The sequence below is a fragment of the Aquarana catesbeiana genome, linkage group LG02, assembly GCF_042186555.1.
Source record: "Aquarana catesbeiana isolate 2022-GZ linkage group LG02, ASM4218655v1, whole genome shotgun sequence".
In the NCBI taxonomy this organism is placed as follows: Eukaryota; Metazoa; Chordata; class Amphibia; order Anura; family Ranidae; genus Aquarana; species Aquarana catesbeiana.
The window spans coordinates 121,116,705-121,144,554 of NC_133325.1; the positions used below are offsets into that span (position 1 = coordinate 121,116,705).

Genomic DNA, 27,850 nt, shown 5'->3' on the forward strand with positions numbered 1-27,850 from the left:
ACAAGGTATAATCCACCTGGATGAAAAGTAGTTGCGGTATCTACAGATTTACTAACACATGTCAAAGTTGCAAAATTGTGTTAACATCTGTTTTACCCTCAGCCACAAAAGGGGTTAACAAAACATGAAAATGGGACAATGTGGCAGCTTTAAATATTAACCGAAAGCCATGGCTTTCTCTGCCAAAGTAGCTTGCTGCCAGGTCTGAAAATATTCAGATATTTAAAAGGACAAGTTCACCTTTTATACTATGTTACACCCATATCCCCCCCCCCCCCACTGTGACAGCAGCTGCCTCAGACCGTTCCGCAGACCCGGACGCGTCATTCATTCACTTGGAGAATTACAAGTACTGTCAAGCCTTTGAGGCTGTTGGCTTGTAGTTCTCAATTAACTACCAGGGTGCTGTTGAACTCTCTAGGTAGTTCATTCTACGCATTGCACCTGCTATCTGCTGATTGCGGGTGCAATGCTTTACAAGCCCCCCCCAAAAAAAAAAAAAAAAAATGCCCATTTTTTTATGCTCGTGTTCTAAACTCGTGACTCTGAGGGAGCGGCATACCCACGAAACGCATAGACCAATGTTTCCATTAAGTTATGTCTGTCGAAAATCTGTATCTTTAATATTATTAAAAATTGATATTTTTTTTAAAATAGGTTTGTAAACTAGCATTTTTGATTTTATATATTGTGAGAAGGGTGTCACAGCTATATTTTCCAGGTAGTTATTTGAAAAATCCCTTCTTCCTCATACTGTGTCTGCTTCAATATTAGGATGATAACCCTAGGAAATCAGCAGGCTATATATTATTTAGCGGCCTCCACACCTTTTGCGTAGATGTGGTTTTAGCATGTGTACAACCATGCCATTCGGGGAAGAGGATTTGGAGGACTATAAACACACATTTACCACCCTCCAACCGCAATAGTAAATGTACCCTTAGGCTCTGTTCCCACTAGTGCGGCTCCAAAGTGGCATGCTTTAGAGTCCGACTTTGATCCGACTTTACACTCTCTGGATCAAGGTTGCATTAAAAGTTGCAACAAAGTAGTGCAGGCACATTTTCTAAGTTGCACTGATTTGAACGGGTGCCATGAATGAATGGGCTGTGACTTGTCATGCGACTTTGGACACAGTCGTATGACAAGTCGCACTAGTGTAAACGGAGCCTTAGAGTGTCAGGTTGTCTTGGCAGTTGTGTCCCTTTGAGGGTTAGCATCCATTGAAGTCTTTATCTATGCAGCTTGGGTTCTTAAGGGAAACTTAAATGCCCTTGCAATAAAAAAATAAATAAAATAAATAACCCTACAACAAAAGGATCAAAAACACCTTAGTTTGACTTAAAGTGGATGTAAACCCAATGTCATCCTTTCTAAACTACTGCCATAGGGGTTATCTAGAAGGATATACATGCCTCCTGCATGTATCTTTACCTGTCAAATGTCTCCCCTCTTCTGAGAGCCGAAAAATTGCATAGTCGGTGGGTCTGTTGTCTGGAGCTCGGTGGGTGGAGTCGTGATGTCAGTAGACTCCCCGCCCACCTCTACACTCCCCTGGTCAATATGCATTTTCTCCTGTGTATTTCTAACATTGAACTTCTGCTATGATATCTAACATCCAGTGAAAAGACAGAAAATAACCACATGACTTCAGCATGCTAAATCATGTTGAGGTATGGAAAAGCCAATCCTTGCAGAGCTGCTGATGAAAGGAGTGGGGTGGGAATTAAAAAATAATGCATGTCTTAGGCTAGTGCACGATATATGTAAATCACCTGTCACTCACAGCAAGGGGGAGGATTTGAAGTTTGTCTCTGTCAAGATTTATCTCACTGAACAATAAAAGAGGATTGCTCAGAGCTGGATTAACTCTTTGTGGCATGACTGGGCCCAAATGATAGGAAATCTTATACTCTACATTACAACAGCAAAACAAAAACAAAAAATAATAATTCGGGTTATTTTAGAAGACACTTTCTAACGTCCAGAGTATGGAAGGTTTTTTTCCCGGCCCGGAGGGCTCAGGGCAGAAAGTAGAGTATAAACTCCTGTGTGCGGTGGAAGGCAGAAGACACTTTTGGTAAGAAAGCTGGATCTGTCCTCAGCACTATCCTGTCTGGCAGACACCTCATGAAAGGCTCTTTGATTGACAATGCCTGAATTTCACTGATTCTACGTGCAGATGTTAATGCTACCAGGAGCATTGTCTTTAGGGTGAGAAATCTTAAAGATGCATCTTCTAGCGGCTCGATAGGCGGCTTAGTGAGCCCCTGAAGAACCAAAGATAAATCCCACTTGGGAAAAATAATAAAAAAGGTCTAGGCCTGATCTTTGCCACAGCCTTCAAAATTCTAACTATCAAAAAGGTATTTTCCAAGAAAACTGATGCAGCTACCTGCGTCTTGAGGGTACTTGCTGTTAAACCTTTCTCCATTCCTTCCTGGAGAAATTCCAAAACTGAAATAGTGCTACTGAAATTAAAAGTTCCTGCTGGAACACCGGGAGTTGTAACACTTACAGATTTTGAAGTAGATTGCCTTGGTGACCTTCTTTCTACTTGATAGAAGGGTGTTAATGAGTTTTTCCAATAGCCCTCTTTTCCTTCATATTTTTTCCTCAGAAACCAGACGGTTAGCTTGAGGTATGCTGGATCTGGATGAAGAACTTGACCTTGCCACAGAAGGTCCTCCCTGCTTGGTAATTTCCAGGGAGGCTTTGCTGATAAGTTCATTAGGATTGAGAACCCGTTGTCTCTTTGGCCAATAGGGAGCAATTAGAATCAGATCCATGGACTCTGTTCTGAACTTTGCCAACACCCTCGGGGATCAACTGAAACGGGGGAAAAGCGCAAGACAGAGGGCGAAGTCCCATTTGTGAGCTAATGCATACACGCCGAGTGCCTGATCCTGTCTCTGGAGAGAGAAGAAAGCCGACGTCTTTGCATTTACTCAGTTTGCAAAGAGGTCCACCTGCGGAAGACCCTGCCTTTCGGTAACTGGAAAATCTCTTGGTTTAATGACAAATCTGATTCCCTTATTTCCCTTCTGCTGAGAAGGTCCGCTAGGGCGTTTTTCCGTGCCTTTTAGATAAACTGAGGCCAGTGAGGTCCGCCCAGGACAGAATTTGGTGAGCTAGTTCCATCAGGGTCTTGCTCCCTGTGCCCCCTTGCTTTGTTAGATATAGTACCGCTGTCATGTTGCCTGACAACATCTGAACGTGCTGTTTCCTTAGGGACTGCTGGAAGAAGGAGGCTTAGGTGGACAGCTTTTAAATTCCCTCCAATTTGAGGACCTTCTGGCCTCTCATTTGGACCATACGCCCCATGTCTGTTCTTCAAGATGCACTCCCCACCCCCGTGCACTTGCATCTGTCATTAATCGCCAGGTTACCGGGAAAGTCCAAGGAAATCCTTTTGGAGGTGTTCCTCTGATCTCTCCACCACCAAAGTAACCTTTTTGCCAGTGTTCCCATTTTGATTTTTTTCTCCAGAGATTCCTGATGTGACCATTTCAGGAGTATGTCTGACTGTAGACGAGCATGTAGCCTGGCCCACTGCACCGAAGGGTTTTCTGCCGTCAACAGGCCTAGTACTGACATGGCCTTCCTCACTGAAACCTCCATGTTGGATTGAAGTTCTCTCAGTGCTATCTGCATTTTTTTCTACCTTTTCTTGTGGGAGGAAGATTCTTTGTTGTGTCAAATCTATTTCGTATCCTAGGACCTCACTCGCTGAGTCAGGGTAAGATTTGATTTTTTAAGATTTAGGAGCCAACCTAAGCTGTTTTTTTTAACGAGGAAAAGGTTTATTCAAATCTTTACATTACAAGCGATGAACATACACAGTTAGTATCATTTACATTACAGTAAGGATTATCGCAGAAAGCAATTTGCCGATATCCAGAGGGGAGCAAAACCCCTACATTACAGTAGGATAGTATTCCAATAGGTGCATATACCAATATGGCCACAGGGGGAAGGGAAAAAGGGGGGGGGGGGGAAGGGGGGAGAGGAGGGAAAAAGGGGGGGGGGAGGGAAAAATGGGGGGGGAGGAGGGAAAAAGGGGGGGGAAGGGAAAAAGGGACCTCACGTGATAAGATTGGTTACATATTTCACACGAGTATCAGCAGGCAAGAAGTCAGACAAATAAACTGTTATTGCGGTGTAGCTTCAAAACCAAATTCATCATCTGCAATCTCCGAGCCCCATGCATCTATCTAGCCTGACCAGATTTTATTGAATTTGCTAGGACAATTCCGATTAAGATAGGTGGCGATTCTATATAGTGGCAGAACAGCATTTAGAACAGAGCGCCAGGAGGACACTGTGGGTGGCGCAGCATCTTTCCAATAGAGAAATATTTCCTTATGTGCATAGAAAGTGGCATAGCTTAAGAACAACCTAGTGTGTCTGCCCCGAACGTTGGTGCCAAAGATGTTGAGCAACATAAACCTGGGGTCCGATCCAAGGGTCAGGGAGGTTATTCGGTTGAGATAATCAAGAATCTCTGACAAGTGGGCAGCAACGCGTGGGCAGGACCAGACCATATGAAGAAAGGAGGCAGCCTGCAGATTACATCTGGGACAAAAGTACTGGGGTCCCAGGATTCATAATTGCCAATCGTTTTGGGGTGAAGTAGGCCCTGTGCAGGAACTTAACCTGCAGAAAGCTGTCCCTGGCCGAGATCATATTAGTCACAAAAGAGGATAGTCAAGGACGTCCATTTTCCACTTGTCAAAGATCTTTTCTAGTTTTTTAGTGGGAGTTATGAATAGGCGGAAGTGCAGGGAGGATAAGGGTTTGTCTATTACCTCGGCAATAAGCAATCCTTCTACACAGTCCGATTCTAGGGTGAGAGAGGGTGGGGAACTGCTTCCGATATGCGTGGCGAAGTTGGTAGTAGCGGAACATCCACCCTGGTAACATGTACGCCTATTTAAAGTTGGGGAACAATCGCAATTTGCCGCTGGAGACAACATATTTAACTTTGTTCAGATGCTGGAGATTGGGGTTACCCCATAGGGGTAGGAGGGAGGGGGCTGGGGGGGGGGGGGGGGGAACGTCTTGGGGGGAACTATAACTGTCCCTAGCCCTGTGCCATACCGAAATAGTGGTATGCATCAGGTCTCCGATACCGGGGTGAGATCTTGGTCCCCTGAACACCAAGTTGCTAAGGGAGGAGTATGACCCCATGATGGCCGCCTCCAGTGTTACCTTCAGGTTGTGAAAACCACCACCTGACCATTACCAGGACCGCCACCCAAAAGTAAGCCTGGAAGTTAGGTAAGGATAGGCCCCCTTGAGTGATAGGGAGCTGCAAGGTATAGATGGCCAAACGTGGAAGCCTTCCATTCCACACAAAAGAGGATACAATACCCCTTTGTTTGTAAAAAATGAAGCTGGGGGTACCAATGGGGGAATTACAGAAGAAGTAGAGAAACCTAGGCAGATATACCATCTTAACCAAGTTCACTCTACCCACTGGTGTAAGGGGGAAGAGAAATCCAGGTCACACAATTCTGGGAGAAGGCCCTAAGCAACAGCAAGAGGTTCAGCTCAAAATATGAGGACAAAAAGGAGCTCAGTTACTTGCAGGTTGACTACTACTTGATCTTTTGATTCCACAAACAGTAGTAGATCATCCAGGTAAGGCACTATGGAGATCCCTTTCAGCCTCAGACTCCAGGGCCTCTGCCATCACTTTCGTGAACACTCTGGGAGAAGAGGAAAGGCCGAACGGCAGAACCCTAAACTGAAGGTTCCAACAAACCCCCCCCCCAAGTGATTGGGATGTGAGGAAATGCATCTTTCAGATCGATAGATGCCATGAAGCAGTTGGGGGTAAGTTCTTCAGAGAAAATACTGTCCATCCAGAACCTTTTGTACCTTATAGATCTGTTCAGGTTCTTCATCTTCAGAATCAAATGAAATTTCCCCGATGGTTGTTTGACCAGAAAAATGTGGGAGTAAAAGCCCCTCCCTTCCTGATCCTTTGGGACATGAGAGATAACACCCTGTTGAATCAGTTCTCTCAAAAAAGAGAACTCCTAGCCAGGGCTTTCTCCTGACCCCCCCGGAAGGTTTGTAATGTTAAAAGCGACTCTGGGGGCGTATGAGAAAATTCCAGCTGACAGTTTGTTCTAAATCTAATCAGACAAGGCTGACTTGTTGTTGCCCTTTCCCATACGGATAGGAAAGCTTGCAGTTTTCTGTCTACCGGGAGATGATCGTCATTGTTTCTTTGAAGTTTGTTTGGGGGGTCTAAAGAGTACCCCTTCTCTCCCTCTCTGGGGGTTCCAGGGTATTTTTTGAGCCTGCTCTTTTTCTTTAAGGGTTTGCTGAAAAGGACAAAAATTCTTCCTTGGCTGCACCCCTTTTTTCTGCAAACACCTTTTTCTTATCCGCCGTTCTATCTAGGATGGTCTCCAATTATGGCCAAAATAGCAAATCTCTTGTAAAGGTTATTCCGCACAACTTCACTTTCCATGTCAAGTCCCCTGACCAGGTTTTGAGCCAAAGAGCCCTCCTGGCCGAATTGATAAGAGCTGAAGACCTGGCCGACATCCTAATGGATTCCGCCGCGGCGTCCGCCATGTACTTGACCGCTTTTAGAAGGGTAGGGAAAGACTCTAGCAAATCTTTTCTAGAGGTATTTCTGGCTACCACTGTAGAGGCCATTGCTGGCTTTAGGTTAGACAAGGACGAATCCCAAGCTTTCCTCAATAGAGAGAGTCTGCCCTCTTGTCCATGGCATCCAAGTACGCCCATGTCCTCAAATTCAACATCAGTCTGTCCTGACACCTGGGAAAGGCGGCATCAATTTATGGTCTTATTCCAAATCAATGCCTCGTCTTCTCCAAAAGGAAACCTCCTTTTAAGGGCCCTAGAAAAAAAATGGCCTTTTTCCGGATCCTTCCACTCCTTAATTGTGTCGGCCAGTGCTTTATGAACCGGGAAAACTATGTTTGGCCACCTCTAGCCCCTAGTACATTTTGTCATGTAACAATAGTTGGGTTTTTTCTTCTTGAATTTCCAAGGTGGCATAGACTGCTTTCAGTAAGTCGTCCACCTCTAGCGTCAGTTAATATCTGGAGGCTCTTGTCCCCTCATCCTCCTCTGAGTCAATTGTTTAAGGGGGGGAGTGGAGACACTTTCTCTTCATCTGACGCACTTTTAATTGGTCTAGAAGTGGTAGGAAGAAGATTGAACTGGGAGCTCTGTCCTTGGCTGGAACTCTGGCACTGCTTCTTTATGAGGGAATGTACTGTCTCTACAGTCTCTGCCAATTCTCACTGAGGAAAAGAGCTCCTTACACTCCTGTGTGGACTCTTCCATTACTTGTCCTGCGATGCAAGACCTGAAAAGCGGTTTGGCCCATGAGTCCCTTAGTGGGTTCTTGCATTAAGGGCATTTTCTTCCTGTGGTTCTCTCTGTTTTGGCAGTGGCTTTCTATGAGCCAGGAAAAACCCACAGACCCCCCTATTAGGGCGAGATACTGCACCAAAAAACAAAGGACAAAGGAGAGAGAGAGAGAGAGAGAGAAAAAAAAAAAAAAAAAAGGGAAAGGGTGCCCAGAGCAACCTCCACCAAGACGCCATAGAGTCTCCAATCCATGCTGAGCTACTAATAGGACGTGCCCCTATAACAGGCAGCTGCAGGTTTTATCCACACACAAAATATGCCCCAGTGAAGAAATAAGGGGGCACCTCTGCATCTCTCCTACCTGGGCCTGTCCGGGATTCTGGGCACATGCATCCGCCATCGCTGCTCGCGACTCTGCCTCCTCCATCACAAGCGCCGCAGCAGCCGACCTGTGTTTTTAAACGAATGCTCCTTCTGGCTACCCATTGCTCAAGGAGCGGAGGGAAGCCCCGGCTAGATGACCCGCCCCTTCTCCCTGCGTTCCAGCAGCCGCAACCACATGCTGCTACGCCCCGCCGGAAGTTTCCGCCCAATGGAATGACATCACCCACCATTAGGGACTCGGCACCGACATGCCAAGACCTGGCAATGCACGCTCAGCCAGAGCACACCTGCAGCCCATTGGTAGACCATTACTCCTATGAGCCACCGGAGCAACCCCCCCTCTCGTGTGTGTGTGTGTGTGTGTGGAGGGGTGTTTGCTGGCCTGTCAAAAGAAACTGAAGGTACTGCTACAAATCCCCCACCTTGGAGAAAGCGCAGCCCCTCTGGTTCCCCAGCAGTGCTTCCACCATGGCAGAGGAAACACTAAAACTGATGCCATGGTGGAGGCAGCTGAATTTAAAGGGGCATTGTCACGCAGTGTTTCCTGTGAAGAGGTGGATCTACGCCCTCTCCAAGGTGCTGTCCTGAAAGGCAATGGGAGAAAAAGATTTAAGATTTAGGAAAAATTAAGACTACACAGTGACCCTTTAAGACAGTGAGATGTAATGAGCTTAAAATACACTCACAGCAATAGCACCATTTACTAGCAAAAGATATCCCTAATAACTAAAAAAAAAAAATCAGCAAAATAGAATGTGCACCAATAAAATGATAACAGGAGACAGCTGAAAGCCCTCAAACACTGACAGAGCTGCAGCTAATTGGAAATCCAGGATTTTCACGCTAAATATAGCAGGCGTCAGGTTTGCCATGCCCTGAGATACTGAGCACCTTGCCTTTGTCTGACAAAATCCTCATTAATGCTCACTATCTATGATGAAATAAGTGCCCCGATAAGCCTTTCAGAGTCCCATCTTCCTCCTTTCCTCTGCCCATGCAGTTTATAACCCTCATCTCACTACTCTTTATAAAAAGGTCTAGATGCACGTGTCTCAAGATCCAAAACAGTGGCCTACAGTGAATTTTTAGGGTCCCCAGCTAGTGATATTAACTTTTAATGATTTGATTAGGAAAACTTTTTTGCTCATTAAAACCATGCCAAACTGATAGTCATGGGTCCAAAATAGAGCACACGGATACCTGGGGCCTCAGTTTTCAAAATACTGAGCACCTCTGGTTTAAGAAATATAGAATAAACTTATAAAGAGCAACTGCTCAGACTCTGGTAACTTTCTAATCAGAAAGTCTGTAGTTCCAATGTGTTTAGAGAAATCTTTGTACTTTTAGATAAGAAATAAAATATAGGCAAGCTAATCAGTATCTATGCGGGTATTTAACAAAGATCAGACAAGTTTGCAGTTGGGTGGTCTTCACTCCATAAACAAAGGGTGCTTACAGAGATCTTGATCAAGGCAATAGAATGGTACCACAAGGCTTCATGTTACCGCTGTGCGGTAAGACATGTAAAGGGATCAGGTTGTGTGTTACAATGGGGAGTCAATGATTGCGTATTTCTAAGTGGAACACAGACAAAAAAAAGCCACACATTTAACATCAAGCTGGCTCTCTATTGTGAGGAAAATACAGTAAGTGACAGATGGTTTCCATATATGGTTGATAAATTCTTGCGGCAATCAAACTCACCCAAAACCAGGTTATTTATCAAAGTGTGTCTGGTCTTACAAATCAGATTCCAACCATCACAAAAAATGGCAGTTTGACGAAAAAAAAAATATTTGAATAGAACGGACTGATAAATTGTGCCATAGCTACCATAGTAGAGTGAATGCACAATTGCATAGTGGGAACATCGGATGGGGGAAATCAGATCATTTGTATTCTGGTTTAAAAAAAAAATATATATATATATAATAACGAACGTATGGTCTGCCTAAAATTGCCAAATCCAAACCAGAATGAACATTCTCTCTCTCCCCCCCACCCCCCTACACCATGCACATACATTCAAATGGTTTTCTTTCCTTCAACCACTGAATTTCAATTCATCTATGGCCAGCCTTACACTATGCAATATAAACCATTCAAGCTTTCCATAGAATATACACTCTGGGCCCAACAAATTCCAGGATGAACAGTAGCACACCTGCAATCATTAGGTATGCCTCCAGATTGCCTGAGTTGGAACAGTTTGAAACATTACCCATTTAGACCCCTTTCACACTGCCAGCAGGCCACATTATTTTATTTTCAGGTACATTAGCGGTAAAGCGATGTTTGTCTTAGCTGCGTTTTACTGTCATTTTAGCAGTGCTTTTTGAACGTTTTTACCCCCCGCTAGCGGCTGAAGAAAGGGTTAAATGCACCCGAAAAGCACCGCTGCTCTCGGACAGCGGTGCCCATTAATTTCAATGGGCGGTGGGAGGAGCGGCGTGTACACACCGCTCCAGTGTGAAAGCACTCAGGCTTTCACACTGGGGCTGCAGGGGAGACGCTTTACAAGGCGCTTTTTCTATCCCTTTAGGGCCTGAAAAATGCCTCAGTGTGAAAAGGGGTCTAAAGCAGCAAGCAAAAAAAAAAAAAAAAAAGTACAAGTCAGGCCCCAGGCAGTATAGGTGCACTTCTTACTAGCACCTAATAACAGACTTGCCTGAAAACAAAGCACTCCAATGGCACGCTGTCACCACTGTAAAAGTTTCCATCTTCAACCAGTCTTCCTTCCAGGTTCGCAGGCTTCTGTGGTAGGAATGGACGAGCTGTGATGTCACTCCCGCACGGGAGTCACTGTTTACGGCACAGGGCTCTGAAGGATCGGCACGGGTATGCTGTTCCTTTAGAGCGCAAGCGCCGTTGACGCCACCAGCTGCATCTACAGTAAATATCTCTTAAGAAGATACTCACAGTACCTACAGGTAAACCTCATTATAGGCTGATAGGTAAAAAATCATGCATGGGAGTTTACTCCCACTTTGATTCTTTCAGTTCATTATAGACATCATTAATTTTGGGTCTCAATCAGGACAAAATTGCATTGGAGAACAGGTACACTTCATATGGCTTATTGGACTGAACCCAAGAAAGCCAGAGCACATTTTTAGAATAGTTCACTATGGGTCAAGTGCAACGCAAGAGAAATTTAACATACGCGGTTCCGCCAAAGCTTACACTGAACAAATGTTCAAAGCAAAGATATTCTGCCACACTTAAGCATCCAAAGTCAATATTGTGCAGTAGATTCTGATTTCAAGGACATGTATTCCCAGTCCTCAAAATTCTTCTGCATGTACTTGAACCCTCAATCGCATCCAAAAATTTGAAGTGTCGCTGTGGATTAACAAGAACTTATTGCACTGTTTTCCAGAAATGTACAGAAGCTGTTCTTTACGCAGATTATTTTTTCATCTCTCCGATTTTCCTCCCTATTCTTGGTTTGTAATTCCAAGAACTTAACATTAGCAGAAAAATGCAAAAATCAAAGTGGAGACCAAGAAGTGTATTAGAGATGGATTCAACAGAGCTAGTACAAGAAATGATGCAGAGGAAAAGTCAGTATTTATCGTGAAAGGAAAAGCAGCAAGTTCAGTGTAAGGTCATCGCTTACGGCACCTGCTTTGAAGTAGCTTTGTACACCACTGGTAGTAGCCCTAAGCATCTACAGTGAGGGGAAAAAAGTATTTGATCACCTGCTGATTTTGTACGTTTGAGGATAACAGATACTCAGAGTGACCTTTTGTAGAGACACCAGGGTTAAAAGGGAAAACATATACTTTATTGAAAACAATGTTACTTTTTTGCTACATTAAGATAAAAATACCACACTACCACCAGTGCAAAAGATTTTAAAAAACACAACGTTGTCAATGTGGATACATAGAGCTGCTAGCAGCACACCTCAATCATGCATGTCTTTCATTCACACCACCAAGACATGGGGGGGGGCAAACATACAAGACTTTATTTCCTGGTGGTACACATCCTGATTGGCTCCTTACAATTTGACTGTGAGGACTCCACCGGCACCCATATTTAATTGGACCCTGGGTGGGCCCCTGCTGTCGCTGCAATATAGGGCCCCTCCCTCTCTTTGGCTGACTATACATTCCACCCTTTCCTCATGTATGGTGAACTGGGCACTTATTGTGGCATTACCAACAGGATCCCCTAAAAGAGCCTCTGGCGAAACACATAGCAATCCATTGGTGCTATCACAGCGACTCTGGAGTTGGCCCCCACATTCATGTGTAGGATTACCACACGTCTTATTTCATGTGAGATTGACTTGTGAGCCAATCCATATAGGTGTCTGCGTAGCCTTGTAATTTATACACATGGGGGAGATATTTAGACAGCATGTATACATTTCATGGTTTTTAATATGTAATTTTATATAAAAAAAATATATATATATATATATATTACACACATACGCAGTTTCTTTTTTCAATTTGGGACCACAGTGACACCTTTAAAGTCCATTTTCCCCTTCCTCCCTTCTTTTTTGCAAAGGGCCAACGTGGCACCAATATTTAAAAAAAGGGCCGAGATATATCCCTGGGAACTACAGACCAGTTAGCCTAACATCATTAGTCTGCAAGCTTTTGGAGGGGATAAAGGACTGTAGACAAGATTTTAGTAATGAAAACAATATCATTAGCAGTAATCAGCATGGATTCATGAAAAATCGTTCTTGCCAGACCAATCTATTAACCTTCTATGAAGAATTGAGCTGCCATCTATTCAATTTTTCTTCATCACATGCACAGGTACTTCCCTTTTAACCCCGATTTCAGCCATTGTTGCTGCTAGTAGTTCACCTCCATCATCCCTCACTTTTTCTCTCCCAGAGATGCCTTGGGGTCCCGTGCCCGTCCTGCTTGCTGCCTGCTTGGTCACCCCCGCTGAGCTGTCTACCACGGCTCCCGGTTGGAGGTGTTGCCCGATGGTCCTGGTACCCTGCCACTGCACCGTTTACCGTTGCGCCTCAACTGGTAGGTACGCACTTCAGTGCCAATTAGGGTTATACTCTACCCCCTTTCACCTCCTCAACGATGACCGATTACCTCTCATATTATTCCCACTTTAGAACATCATGTGCATGCTCCTGATGAGTGGTGGATCAGCCACGAAACGCGTAGAGCTACCTGTTACCGTGTTTCCATTTGTTCATACCTAGATCTTCCAGTTACTATGTAATCTCTACCTCTACAGGTTTAGTGAGGCCTTAGGTCCTGCAGGCACTACCTCGCAACCACATTTGTATCTAATTTAGCTTTGTTGAACTTTGGGATATTATGGTCCTACCTATGACTCTATATCATCATATGTATCATTCAATTTGATTACATTTATCATCATGTTTAAACATTTTACTCTTGATAATTATGATCAAATTTGAGATATTTGTGTTATCATGTATGGATATTTATGTGATGGTGTTTACCATTTACTCTATTAACTTTATATGTATGACTACAAGTAATGTACATAAATAAAATTCCCTTGTTCAGCTTAATTCTGTTTTCGCTACCATGTGCTTCACACAAAGTCCCACTTCCTTTGCTCCCCTCCTCCTGAACTGCCATCTAGATAAAGGAAGGGCTGTGGTGCATCTAGAGTTTTCTAAAGCATTTGATACAGTTCCCCACAAATGTTTACTGTACAAACTAGGGTCTGTCGGCAAAGACCATAGGGCCAGTACCTGGATTGAAAACTGGCTACAGGGGCGAGTCCAAAGGGTGGCGATTAATGGAGAGTACCCTGAACAGTCTGGTGTGGAATGTGGTGCCCCCCTGGGTCCTGACCTGGGAACAATCCTGTTCAATTTATTCATAAACTATACGGAGGCTGGGATAAACAGCTCAATCTCAGTATTTACGGACAATACAAAGTTGAGCAGGGCAATAACTTCTACGCAGGATGTGGAAACCTTGCAAAAAGACCTAAACAAATTAATGGTGTGGGCAACTACATGGCAAATTAAGTTTAATGTTGAAAAATGTAAAGTAATGCATCTAGGTGCCCAAAATATTAATGCAATTTACTCGCTGGGGGGGTATATCACTGGGGGAATCTAGGAAGGAAAAGGACCTGGGGGTCCTAGTAGATGACATGCAATGCCAAGCTGCTGCAAGCAAAGTCAGCAGAATATTGGCTTGCATTAAAAAGGGGATTCACTCCAGAGATAAAACGATAATTCTCCCACTCTACAAGACTTTGATCCGGCCACACCTTGAGTATGCCATCCAGTTCTGGGCACCAGTCCTCAGGAGGGATGTGCTGGAATAGGAGAGAGTCCAGAGAAGGGCAACAAAACTAAGGGACTGGAGGATCTCAGCTATGGGGAAAGACTACAAATATTGAACTTATTCTCTCTGAAGAGGGGATATGATATCGCTGTATAAATACCGTACTGGTGACCCTAGCATAGGGAAAAAACTTTTCAGTGAAAGGGAATTTAAAAAGACACGCAGCCTTTCACTAAAATTAGAAGACAACCTTAAACTGCGTAGAGGGTTCTTTATTGTCAGAGCAGCGAGGATGTGGAATTTTCTTCCACAAACAGTGGCATCAGCGGGAAGCATCGATAATCATATCAGATGGGTACCTTACCGACCACAACATACAGGGATATACGATGTACTATTAGCATAAAAGCACAAACACATTGGACTGGATGGACTTGTGTCTTTTTTCAACCTCACCAACTACGTAAAAGTATTTGATCCCCTATCAATCAGCAAGATTCCAGGCCCCTCTGAAGTTTGCTAATGAACATCTGAATGACTCAAACATGGAGGTGGCAACATTATGCTTTGGGAGTGTTTTTCTGCTAAGGGGACAGGACAACTCACTGCATCAAAAGGGCGATGGACGGGGCCATGTAGCATCAAATCTTGGGCAAGAACCTCTTTCCCTTAGCCAGGGCATTGAAAATGGGTCCTGGATGGGTATTCCAGCATGACAATGACCCAAAACACATGGCCAAGGCAAGGAGCAGCTCAATAAGCACATTAAGGTTCTGGACTGGCCTAGCCAGTCTCCAGACCTTAATCCCATAGAAAATATGTAGAGAGAGCTGAAGGTTCAAGTTACCAAACGTCAGCCTCAAAACCTTAATGACTTGGAGGATCTGGAAAGAGGAGTGGGACAAAACCCCTGAGACGTGTGCAAACCTGGTGGCCAACTACAAGAAAAGCCTGACCTCCAATTGCCAACAAGGGTTTTGCCACCAAGTACTAAGTCATGTTTTGCGAAGGGGTCAAATACTTATTTCACTCATTAAAATGCAAATTAATTTATAATTGCTTTGAAATGCTTTTTTTTCTGGATATTTTTGTTGTTATTCTGTCTCTCACTTAAAATAAACCTACCATTAAAATGATAGACTGATCATTTCTTTCTCAGTGGGCAAATGTACAAAATCAGCAGGGGATCAAATACCCTTTTTCCCTTCAATGAATAGTCAGATTACAGAGGGCTGAGGGCCCTCTCCCTGTCCAACTGAAACAGCACTGGACCAACTGTTGTGTACCACTAGAGGGACCTCTAGTTTGAGTTATGTTGATCTCTTTCATGTATGGCCATTTCTGGTCTCTCTCGATTGTTGTTGGTCTACCGTGCTATAATGTGCATATTGAAGAGCCTGCAGCTGAATATATCAATAACCCAACTGCAATTACAAATCAGCACTGCCAAATAGGAAGATAGGAAGAAGCGAGTCACACGATCAAGGTACCCAGATATAGCAGGTATTTCTCTTTGCTCCCAAAGTTGAGTGAAGGGGTAGCAAAAAAACAAAAAACAAAAAAAGGAGTGGAATTAAAAAGTATAACCAAAGTCAAAAAACTTTTTTTGTAGTAGTATAGTGTATGGGGTATTTAAAATACCAGTCAGGGTTTTATTGCTGCCTTTGTCCCAATTTAGGGAGATTTACCATCTCTATTTGTCCTGGTAATTATCACTCACTTCCTGTTGCAGCTTTTAAACAGGAAGTGAAGGGAAATCTCCCTCAATGCCAACAATAAATGACAGGGGTTATACTACTTCTTTAATTTGCCCTGCATGATGGAAAAGAACAGTTTTAAGGCTCGGTTCACACATGGGCGGCACGACTTGCAGGTCGCCTCAGCGAGGCGACCTGCAAACGACTGCCGGGGCGACTTGCGAGACGACTTCTGCATAGAAGTCTATGCAAGTCGCCCCAAGTCGCCCCCAAAGTAATACAGGAACCTTTTTCTAAGTCGGAGCGACTTGCGTCGCTCCGATTAGAACGGTTCCATAGCACAGAACGGGAGGCGACTTGTCAGGCGACTAGGTCGCCTGACAAGTCGCCCCAGTGTGAACCGAGGCTAAGTGTTTCTCATAGCCTTCAGTTTTGCTTGAGAAGTTTTACTGCGACTGGTTATTAAGAATCCAGAATGCTGGTTTGAGAAAATATACTCCTAATGTCCTCCTAATTAACCTGTATGGGGTGGTTTTTGTGCGATGCGATTGCGACTCCGGCCAATCATCACGCCAGAGACCATGAACCCGGAAGCAACTCCAGGAAACATGTCAGCCCTGTCAGCAGTGTGCCGGTGTTGATCCAGGGCATCGTTCTAAGGAAGGTATTTCATAATGAGCTAGTATGTGACGCATACTAGCTCATTATGCCTTTGTCTTGCAGGTTTTTTTTTTTTTGGAGGTTTACAACCGCTAAGACAAATGCAGTAAAATTTCTGATTTTTCAAAAGTTTAAGCTCTGGATGGTGTTGGTATGTCCAGTTGCCCGGAGCCGCCTTTTAAGTTAGGCTAAAATACAAACAGGTTATGAATATTTCAATTATTTATGGATTGCATATATCCAAAGCTTTACTTTAGTACACCAAGAAACGAGAGACACTTATTTTCCCTGCTACTCCATGCTGTTAAAGAAAATAAATTTTAAATCATGTATTTAAAACTCCTAATTCTTTGTATGTCCTTACACTGCAAAAAAAAAGTATGAGAGTCACATTGCTATTTACTAATCTTACTGATCTGATACAAGATCCGATTTTGGAGAAAAGAGCCTTGAAAGTATTTTTGACAAGAGACACATGATCACTTTACTTGTACACTATCCAACATGTGTTTATACACCTTAAAAAAAAAAAGAAAAGTGCATGTTAGCAATGTCCAGCCACTAATCAACTTACCAAATCTCTATGTAAAACCCAGTTGGCGTGCAGGTAGTGAATGCCATCTAAGATCTGATACAGTAGCGACTTCACCATTCCCCGAGGTAACTGCACTGGTTTTTTGTTGGCTTTAGAAGCTCTGTGAAATTTGATTATGTGCTGAAAGAAGCAAAAACACATTTGGCAGTGAGGAGAGAGACATGGGAAAAGGCCATTTCCATTCAACTCTGAAGCTTCCCTTTATTCCTGGAAATTTCATTCAATAAAGCAAAAGAAAAAAAAAATGGGCTGTAGGGCAATAGGAAAAAATGGAAAGGAAACTGAGACAATTTACTCTGCTGTCTGCTGAGGAAAGAAAACAAATATGCATAATGAGCACTCTGTATAACCCAAGATTTATTTTTCTAGCAGCAGAAATAGAAACACTGAATGCTGATCATAGATAAAGAATTAATAGGTTCATATTGTCTATCTAAACGTAGCACTGGGCTTGGCCCCAGGACAATTCCGCAGTTTAAATTTTCTGGGCACTGCTATGCACAGCATACTCTTTATATAAATACATGTCATATTCTGCATCTAAAATTTACACGGATAAATATGTTTTTAAAACATTAACAAGTACTCTTAGTATAGACTACTAGATAAAAAAAAAAAGGGGGGGGATTTTTACTTTTTTGTCATACCTATGTAGGTTCAGGACATCAAAGCAATTCTTTTTAAAGATATATATATGAAAATATTGCATTTCACTTTTACTGCTTGCAGCAAGTAGGAGGTATTCTACAGTCAAAACCAACACAGCAGAGCAGGAGAGGACAGATTACACACACTGCTGAACACCTCAGGAGGACAGACACACATTTACCTATACTAGAAGTGCCTGCATTATGCTGAGCCAAATGGTTTTGCTATACAGTTCAAAGCAAATGAACAGGACAGGCCCCAATGAGATGCACAGCACTCAGCAAAACAGCTAAATGAACAAGAATTCTGCAGGACTGTTGCTATTAATGAACCCTATAAGTGGCAGGGAGAGGGTGCAGGGCTGCAGCTACACAGAACCTGATGAAGCCTCTTAAATTGCTGTCTAAATTCTTCATAAAGATTTGCATTTTTTTTTTTTGCATCTAATAAAAAAATAAAAATGTACAAAAAACTTAGTAACACCAAGTAAACTGCTACTAAATTCGCAATGCAGCGGTAGTCATTGCTGGCTTTACCATGGAAATGACAGCTGCCTACTTGTTCTAGGGCAGTGAATTTAAACATAATGAAGCCAGAAATAACCAAGCAACTAGCATGTTCAGGAGGTTAGCAATAACAACCTACATATTTCTTTTGGTGCAGGTTTCCTTTAGAATAAAATTGATTGACATTAGGTTTTGACCTGATTCACACTAGTACAGATGCCACTTGAAGTCGCACAGAACTACATGACCATGGAAATTACAATGTTTTCAATGTTGCCTGTTCACATCAATGCAACTCTGCTTGGTGTGATTTTGGAAAAGAGACCTCTACTAATTTGGTGCAATTCCAGCACAATTTTGGCCCTACAGAATATGCAAATCATATTCAAAAATGCAACCAAGTCGCACTTCATAAATCACACTGAAAATTGGATCAAAACCAGATCACGGTAGTGTGAACCTAGCCCAAATCTTCAAGCTGATCGCAGACTTACAAGGCTTACAGTTAGGCCCTCTGATTCTTCCTGTATTGAATTGTATTGTAATTGTACGGTCTTCCCTACTGTTGTAATGTGCTGCGCAAACTGTCGGCGCTATATAAATCCTGTATAATAATAATAATTACAGCTTTTAATTTCACAAAGCAACTGGGAGATCTGCAATAATGTCAAAGTGGAGACTTTTTTTTAAATCTTCAGCAAGTCTTATAACTTGATCAGCACCCCTAAGTTTATATGCATTTGCTCTGCAGCCAATATTTTTAATAACTACGAAAAGGCAAAAAAGTGGGTTAAAGTCCTTTAAAAGTGTCAGAAAGCCTTAGTTCTGAATAGTCTTTCAGTGAATCTTAGGAGTTCATTTAAAAAAGCAGCAATATAGCCTGTGTGCTAATGCAAATGTACACCGTGCTCGTCGCTGGAAAAGTCAAGGTCTTACAGCATACGTTGCGCTTTCAATTCATTCCTATGGCTGGGACCATACTCATTGAGGCCCCAGCTATATAAGTGATTTGGGCAAACAGGCAAGGACAAAGTTAAGTTGTCCTTTAACTGAGAAAGATGCAATTAAACATTAGAAAGAGGTTCCACTGTTCATGGAAAACGTTAGAGACTTGCCTGGAAACGGGATCACAGGGTTAGAACTTTGCAGTTTTTTTTTAATTTATAAAAGAAACACGAGTTATTATCCGATAACTCCTTTTGCAGGAATCCTTAGAAAGTGTTTGACATTGACAGAAAAACTGTACCACTCTAACCAAACATTCTCCCTTTCATGTTTCCATTCAGTATTGGGGGGGGGGGGGGGGGGGGGGTTGGTCCATATTAGGAAGGTTACCATGGGCAACAAGTACAGTGCTTTTACTAAAAACACCAATTACTTTTTCTTAATTTATTTCACTGGTTACTATTCTTCTGTGTGGTTAGTCCTTAAAAAAGGCTCTTTAGTGGTTTCAGAGGGAAAAAAAAAAATACTTTGCAGGGGATTGATCCCACCACAGACCTTATAAGCTTCTGCACGTCTCTGAGGAACACAGAAAGAGAGAAAAGAGTTGCTGAGAGGGCGAGTACTTGAATTGGACACCTGATAATGCAGGCACACAAAAGAATGCATTTAACACCCTGTGCCAGCAATGTGAATGCATTTTAGTTGTAGTCAGGCTAATGAAAGCCTAGACGCTGGAACACTGCCGGCTTAGAAGTGCACTTTCAAAATGCCTTTGCTAAGAATCTCAGCCAGGGCCGGAAGCCTGGACACTGCATTTGATATGGTAACACAGGGCTTCAGTATACTTGGCTGAAAGGGGAGCTGGATCCATTGAGTTCTGTCTGTGCGCCTATTCCACTATCTATATCTGGGCTGTTTATACAGAGCAAAAGCAAAACAAATAGATGGAAAAGGCCAATGAAAAGAGCCAAAAAAAAAAAAAAAAAAAAAAATGTTCTTTTGATGAATAAAAAAAGAATAGAAACCACATTAGGAAAGATGTGGGCATTGACTGGATTTTTAACAGCAAAAAGAATTGGATTCTGTTTATTCAAAGTACGATAAAGACACCTATAATAACTGGATAGATAGAGAGAGATATAATATTCTCTCTCTCTCTCTCTATATATATATATATATATATATATATATATATATATATATATATATATATATATATATATATATATATATATATATATATATATATATATATATATATATATATATATATACATATATATATATACACACACACATACATACATACACACACACATATATACACAAACACACACACACGTTAAAATGGGGTGCTAAATGTAAATCTGAGATACTCCATGTAGGAAAAAAATTAGAGCATGTTTAAGCTCAGTGCACACAAACATTTATTAAAGCATTATTGCTGGACCCCAGGCCAGTTAAAATAATAAATGCAATTATCCATGCTATGAAGCAGAAATCTAGCACAGAAATGAGGCCTGCCAGTTTGGCAGGCTTTTACTTTAGAAGAGACAATGTGTAGAATTTCTCTTCTGCCTGCCAGCTTCTCTGTTTTAGATGACCCCTTGCACACGGGGCATCTACTTCCTGTACATGCAATCCTGAGATTTTAGTGCCCCTGGGAAGTAAAGATGCAGAATCCAGCCTCACTGCCTACAGTCTGTCAAAGACTATGGAAAGCTGAACATTGTACCAGATGCTACTCATGTTTAGGGCCCTATACATTCAGAGATAAATGTTTGGTGAGCAGAATATCTGTGTTCCAGCCATTTGATCTTGAACCTAAAAAGGACCCTAATGCGAGTACCACCCAATACAGCATTCAGCCGCAGCAAATTACAACCTGCCATAGACTCTGAACGCTGCACCTGTACCTCCTGGGCACACTAAATGGCCAAGATTGCATGCACAGGAGATGACCAGTGTGCAAGGAGCCTAAATGTAACCAAAGTCGTGCATGTGCATCTCAGCACATGTTGGTGCCATGATGAATTAACACATTGTGTAGAGTCTTCCATGGCTGGCCAATCAAAATGGTCAAAGACTGAGGAACTGGGAGACGACATGTGGCACTTCTATGGTCATTACTAAAGGGCAGGTAAGCTCTGCTTTAAAAATTAAGTAGAGACTGGCATACAACTTCAGCCATTTCTGGTTCCACTGGTAAATCTGATGGGTGGTTTTCACCAAAGCTGACCTATGCTAATCTTATTTCATAATGCTTTGTTTCACTTTTATATGAAGCTCCCCTCTAAAGCAAAACCTTTTATACTGAAAACACATGAGTTTCAAGTCTCTAGACTGCATCAGCTTTTATCCTGTTGGCACAAGCCAGATATGGCATCATCCTGTTCAAACCGACTGCACAATATCAGCAAGAGACAAGATCAGTGTGGCCACAAGCAAACCGTTTTCTTGCATTGCAAGAATATGATTTCCAATGTCTTCTCTATAGTGAGAAGCATACAGAAACACTGGGGAGTATATTTTTATGCAGCAGGACTGCTTAGGGCAATATATGCAAACCATGAGCTTGCTTCGACTGTAGTAACAGGGTACAAGCTGTTGCTCCTTCTTAGACATACATATGTAAGCACTGCCATTCCTCACCAGCACAGCATGCCAAGCCAGAATCCTAAACATTTTGACATTTGTACTTTTCCAGATGATAAGGGGCAAGAAACAACATAGTTATGTAGTCATTTTTAAGCAAGACTGCCATTAGATGCCAAACGTGAAACAGCAACAGGGTGGTCATACATAGATCTATGTCTGCAAGTGATGGGATAGATTTCAGAAGTGATCGATTTAAATCAACGGCACGAGACCCTACAAAATGTTGGAAGACAGACAAACAGGAAAGAGTCATCCCATGTAAAGCAAGAAGACAGCAGTGCCTTCAGTAATGCAATTTGGGCGAGGAAAGGCAGGACCAATTATCACGTGTTATTCGCTGTGAGAATTTAAAGAGGAACTGCCGTCTGCTCGCATTTTTTGTAATAAAACATCTTTGCCATTCTGAAGCCTTCCTCAACCACTTTGCATAATATTTTATTTATACTGTGATTCTGTACTTGCCAAATATGCTGCAGAAATCTCCCTCCACTAAGTTTGGCTGCAGTTATTTTAACTATGGGCAGCTGAAGCTGCTGCCTGTTCACTTCCTGGATTTACACAAACACACACCTCCAGCTTTCATTGGCCCTCTTATGACTCATCTCCCTTCAGAGAAAGAGAGAAAGTGCTCTGTGCATGATGTCATACACCTAGGCTTTTTACCAGACAAGAAAAAGGAAGGCATCTACTGGCAGAAAAAAAAAATGTTTTACTATCCAAAGTTAAAACAAGGGCAGAAAATTTAATAGGTGGAAAGATAAAAAAAAAAAAAAAAAGACTGAAGTTCCGCTTTAACTTGTGTATGCTGCTTATTCTCAGCTGCAACAAGATAGATTAAATTATTTGCAACAAACAGAGGTGTGTTTTTAAGGAAGAGAATCAACAAAACTGATGAATTTTGTTCTGGGCAGAAAGTAATAGTGATAGCATAGCTAGTGTAGGTATACCTATAGTCACAATATGCCATTCCATGGCCACAAATGCCCCTCCAGAGATTTCCTCTGCATGCCATACGTTCCTGTAGCCTGTTTATGTTCCAGATTGTTCACGGGATAATACGAATCTAGCACCAAATTTTAGGCATGGGTAACAAGAATGTGTCCAGAAGAAAGAATATCACAAAAAAAAAAAAAAATCACAGCATTGGAATCTCACACATTAGGGCTTTCATGATGAGCATAGCTGTTTACATGCAGGTTGCCCCCTTGCTTTCCAGCCAAAACAATAAAAAAAAAAAAAAAAAATTGTGAAGATTTTTTTAAATCAAAAAGATCTCTCATTGACAATGCAGAGTGGGTGCCATTTTCATGGCTTAACTAATACACGTGAAAGTGTAAAAAAAAAAAAAAAAATTAAATAAAAGGATTTTGCAGGATAATGTTGTCAATCAATCAATATGACTAGCTTTATTAGTTTTGTTGGGTACAGTGCCTTGTAAAAGTATTCACCCCCTTGGCATGTTTTGTGCCTCACAACCTGGAATTAACATGGATTGAGGATTGGCATCATTTAATTTACAGAATTCGCCCACAACTTTGAAGATTTGTTTTTTATTATAAAGCAAACAAATAGAACAAAATAACAGAAAAAGTCAATGTGCATAACTATTCACTCCCCCTAAAGTCAATACTTTGTAGAGCCACCTTTTGCAGCTATCACAGCTCCAAGTCACTTTGAATAAGTCTTTATGAGCTTGCCACATCTTACCACTGGGGTTTTTGCCCATTCCTCCTTGCAAAACTGCTCCAGCCCCCTCCAGTTGGATGGTTTGTGCTTGTGAACAGCAATCTTTAAGTCTGACCACAGATTTTCTATTGGATTGAGGTCTGGGCTTTGACCAGGCCATTCCAACACATTTACACGTTTCCCCTTAAACCCACTCAAGTGTTGCTTTAGCAGTGTGTTTGGGGTCATTGTCCTGCTAGAAGGTGAACCTCTGTCCTAGCCTCAAATCACACACAGTGGTACAGGTTTTTCTCAAGAATATCCCTGTATTTAGTACCATCCCATCTTTCCCTCAACTCTGACCAGTTTTCCCAGACTGCTGAAAAACACAGCATGATGCTGCCACCACCATGTTTCACTGTGGGGATGGTGTTCTTTGGGTGATGTGATGTGTTGGGTTTGTGCCAGACATAGCATTATCTTTAATGGCCAAAAAGTTCAATTATAGTCTCATCAGACCAGAGCACCTTCCTCCATACATTTTGGGAGTCTTCCACATGCCTTTTCGCAAACTCAAAACGTGCCATTTTGTTTTTTTCTGAAAGTAATGGCTTTCTTCTGGCCATTCTGCCATAAAGCCCAACACGATGGAGCGTACGGCTTATTGACGTCCTATGTACAGATACTCCAGTCTCTGCTGTGGAACCATTTGGTTATGATAGATATGATGGTGCTCCTCGGGATCATCAAAGATTTGGATTTTTTTTTTTTTATAACCTAACCCTGACTTGTACTTCTCAACAACATTATCCCTTACTTGTTTGGAAGGTTCCTTGGTCTTCATGGCAGTGTTTGGTTAGTGGTGCCTCTTGCTTAGGTGTTGCAGCCTCTGGGGCCTTTCAAAAAGGTGTGTATATGTAATGACAGATCATGTGACACTTAGATTGCACACAGGTGGACATCATTTCACTATTTATGTGACTTCTGAAGGTAATTGGTTGCAAGAGCTTTTTATGGGCTTCATAACAAAAAGGGGGTGAATACATACGCACATGCCCATTATCAGTTTTTTATTTCTGAAAATTAGTTTAATGTATTCATTTTTCTAATTTTACTGCACCGACTTAGACTATTGTGTTCTGATCTGTCACGTATAATTCAGATTAAAAAAACATTGACCTAAAAGCTGTAAATGTAACAAAATGGGTAAAAAGACAAGGGGGGTGGATACTTTTGCAAGGCTCTGTACATTACTTACATATAACAAATGAATTGCTGAGCCTACACTGCTAATTTTTGGAAGCAAAAAGATTAAAAAAAAAAAAAAAGTTAAAAGATAAAAACAATCTTACCCATAGGTCATGCTCCGCAAAATCAAATAAAAGATAGACCTTCCTGTCCGCATGGGAGAGAAATACTTTTTGTAGAGAAATGACATTTGGATGTTTCAATTCTCGTAGAAGCTGCAAAATAGGGGATGTAAGAGTTAAAATCTTCACTTGAAAGATGTTTAGTTTAATGAAAGGGCTATTACTAAACATTATGAGAAACTCAGTACAACATACTAAAATGGTAAGGACGCATATTTCTGAAATGCAGTAAGTGCCCCCTGATGCTCAGAGCTGTGCTCAGATGAACAATGTACATAGACGTTGAATAATAATGTGTACGTAAACCCTAAGGGCTGTTTCACACATGCGGACCGTTCAGGTCCGCCTGTCACGTTTTTCAGGTGGACCTGAACAGACGCTCCATGTACCTCTATGGAGCGGCGGATGTCAACGGTGATGTCTGCTGACATCTGATGCGCTCCCATCCTCTAAATGCAGACGGATGGAAACACTATTTTCCATCCGTTTGGCGGATCTGATGAAAACATCCGATTCCTCAGAGGATAGCGGGGCTATGACAGGTCCACCCCTGCACAGTGAGCAGAGACGGACCTGTCATCCGCTGGCTCAGCGGGGATCAACGGATCAATCCCTGCTGAGCAGAGTCCGCCAAAACGGACATATATGTGTGAAAGGGGCCTAAGGGTCCATTCACTCCAGAAACTAAGATTACATGCATTTAAAGCATTTAGCACTTCATTTAGCACTGCATTTTCTATACATTTTTGGGCTTGGCTATCTTGGAGTTAAGGGGCGCATTTGTAGCACGTTCCCTACATTTGCGGTGTGTAAAAATGCAGCATGCTCTACTTTTTTCTTTTTTTTAACTGCGCTGAACTGCACTGCAATGATGTGAATTATGCCCATAGGATTACCTTGATTTTGGGCGGTCTATGCAGTTGAGTGCAATTCAAAATGCATCCATCTGCGTTCTGTGTGAAAGGGCCCTTAATCAAAGCAACTGCCTCATAATTAGCAAAAGTTATCAGCCAGAAGTACAAGCAGGCCAAGGGAAAAAAAAAAAAAAAAAAAAAGTTTGCCACGAATTTACTAAAGAAAACTTTATACAGCGAGACGCTCCCCCTTAAAATATGTAAATTCAAGGATCAATGTTGGGATTATATAAATGTTTGCGATAGAAGCGGTCATTATGGGCTTCATTATTTGACACAACATGATCATCATTTTGAAATAAATATACAGGCCGTAAACAAGAAAAGCACCTGACTGCATGTACCCTTGGGAGCTCTGAGCTCCAGAGTGCTCATAATGCAGATAAGCACAGCTTTTCCCATCTCTGACCTCCTATACTGCTTTATCAGTCAGTAGATCTGCTCAGCATAGTGATAGGCCAAGTTGCCCAAACTGTAAAATACAACTTGCATTTTAGGTCTGTGAGCAAACACCTATCTAGAACAGCACAGTGGCTAAGTGGTTAGCATTTCCGTCTAGCAGCACTGGGGTCGTCGGTTTGCAACCCCAACCATGGCACTACCTGCCTGGAGTGTGCACGCTCTCCTGGTGCCTGTGTGGGTTTCCTCCAGGTACTCCAGGTTTCCTCCCACACTTCAAAGAAATGCTGGTATGTTTCTTGTCTCCTGTCGAAAATTGGCCCTAGTATGTGTATGTATGAATGCGAGTTAGGGACCTTAGATTTTAAGTGCATTGAGGGTAGGGAATGATGTCAAAGTACAATATATATGTAAAGCTCTGCATACATTGACAATGTTATATAAGTAACGGTAAGAATTAAATAGTTTTAACCAGCAAGTGTCTAGCATAACAAATTATGTTTCATGTTGTGTGGCTAAAGAAGACTTCTTTGTAGCATTACAGGAAGGGGTGGCTTATTTTTAATCATTAACCTTGGGGGGGCCTGTTCAAACTTCAAAATACTCAACACTTCAAATATTACTCAACTACTTATGCCAAGTCTGCTTGAAATGAGATCATCCCATAGATGACTGCCAAGCGTACTTCAAATGCATCAAACCTTTCATGGAAGGATCAGCAAATAGTTTACAGTTCTAAAACAAATAAAATGTTAATAAAATCAAATAATCAATAGAATAGAGCTGCACGATTCTGGCCAAAATGAGAATCAATTTTTTTGCTTAGAATAAAGATCACGATTCTCGCAGGGTAACATCAACTTTCACATTATACAAAAAAATTCGGCTAACTTTACAAATATAGAAACAACCACCATTTTATTCTCTAGGGCAGGGGTCTTCAAACTACGGCCCTCCAGTTGTTCAGGAACTACAATTCCCATCATGCCTAGTCATGTCTGTGAATGTCAGAGTTTTACAATGCCTCATGGGACGTGTAGTTCTGCAACAGCTGGAGGGCCGTAGTTTGAGGATCCCTGCTCTAGGGTCTCTGCTAAAAAAAAAAAAATATATAACGTTTGGGTGTTCTAAGTATTTTTCTAGCAAAAAATGATTTTAACTTGAAACCAACAAGTGTCAGAAAAAGGTTTAGTCTTTAAGTGGTTAAACTTCCCTCATTTACAGACCGAAATGTATTCCTTTGATCTAAAGAACAAAAGGTTACAATGTTTATCGTTAGCTCAGGGCTGAGGAATGTTGTGATACTTGACAGACTGCCTCTGTTTTTTTGCTTGTTTTACAGCTGTTGGCTTGAGCAGAGACTTCTCTGCATAGAAAGAAATTAGGAAAATGCTTTGTTAAGATCGCATTTTTTGGGAAAAAAAAGAAAAGAAAATAATAAAAAAACAACAAACAAAACGCAATCTCGATTCTTATCGATTAATCGTGCAGCTCTACAACAGAGTAAAAGGAAAAAATGATGAACAAGGACAAAGGCATTTGGGGCCACAAACGGGTACACCAAATGAAATGATTCAAATAACAGTAGTATTTAACTCACTCGTACTCTAAAATAAAACTGTACAATACTTTGTATCTAATAAATCGATAGTGAAGAGAGCAATGGCAGAAGAGTCTGCAGAATTCTAAGGCTTCATTCACACCTGAGCGTTCCGAATCGCAGACAAATTCACCGCAATTCTCTTCAAAATCGCAGGATGCTTGTGCTATGCCATTACTTCTTAATG

At 42.0% G+C, this 27,850-nt stretch overlaps 2 protein-coding genes across 2 annotated transcripts in view; both read right to left on the reverse strand.

The window, feature by feature from the left end:
• The window catches only part of LOC141127179 (cyclin-dependent kinase 8-like), a 314,815-nt gene extending 289,972 nt beyond the window's left edge, over nucleotides 1-24,843 (reverse strand). Inside the window, exon 1 of the mRNA XM_073613407.1 lies at nucleotides 24,733-24,843. The gene's annotated coding sequence lies outside the window, so the exon portion shown is untranslated. The remainder of the gene's footprint in view (nucleotides 1-24,732) is intronic.
• LOC141127178 (cyclin-dependent kinase 8) overlaps nucleotides 1-27,850 on the reverse strand; it is a 145,698-nt gene that overhangs the window by 75,366 nt on the left and 42,482 nt on the right. The window contains exons 3-4 of the mRNA XM_073613403.1: nucleotides 24,733-24,843; nucleotides 16,938-17,078 (exon numbers count right to left, since the gene is read on the reverse strand). Coding sequence (XP_073469504.1) covers nucleotides 16,938-17,078; nucleotides 24,733-24,843 — 252 coding nt within the window. The remainder of the gene's footprint in view (nucleotides 1-16,937; nucleotides 17,079-24,732; nucleotides 24,844-27,850) is intronic.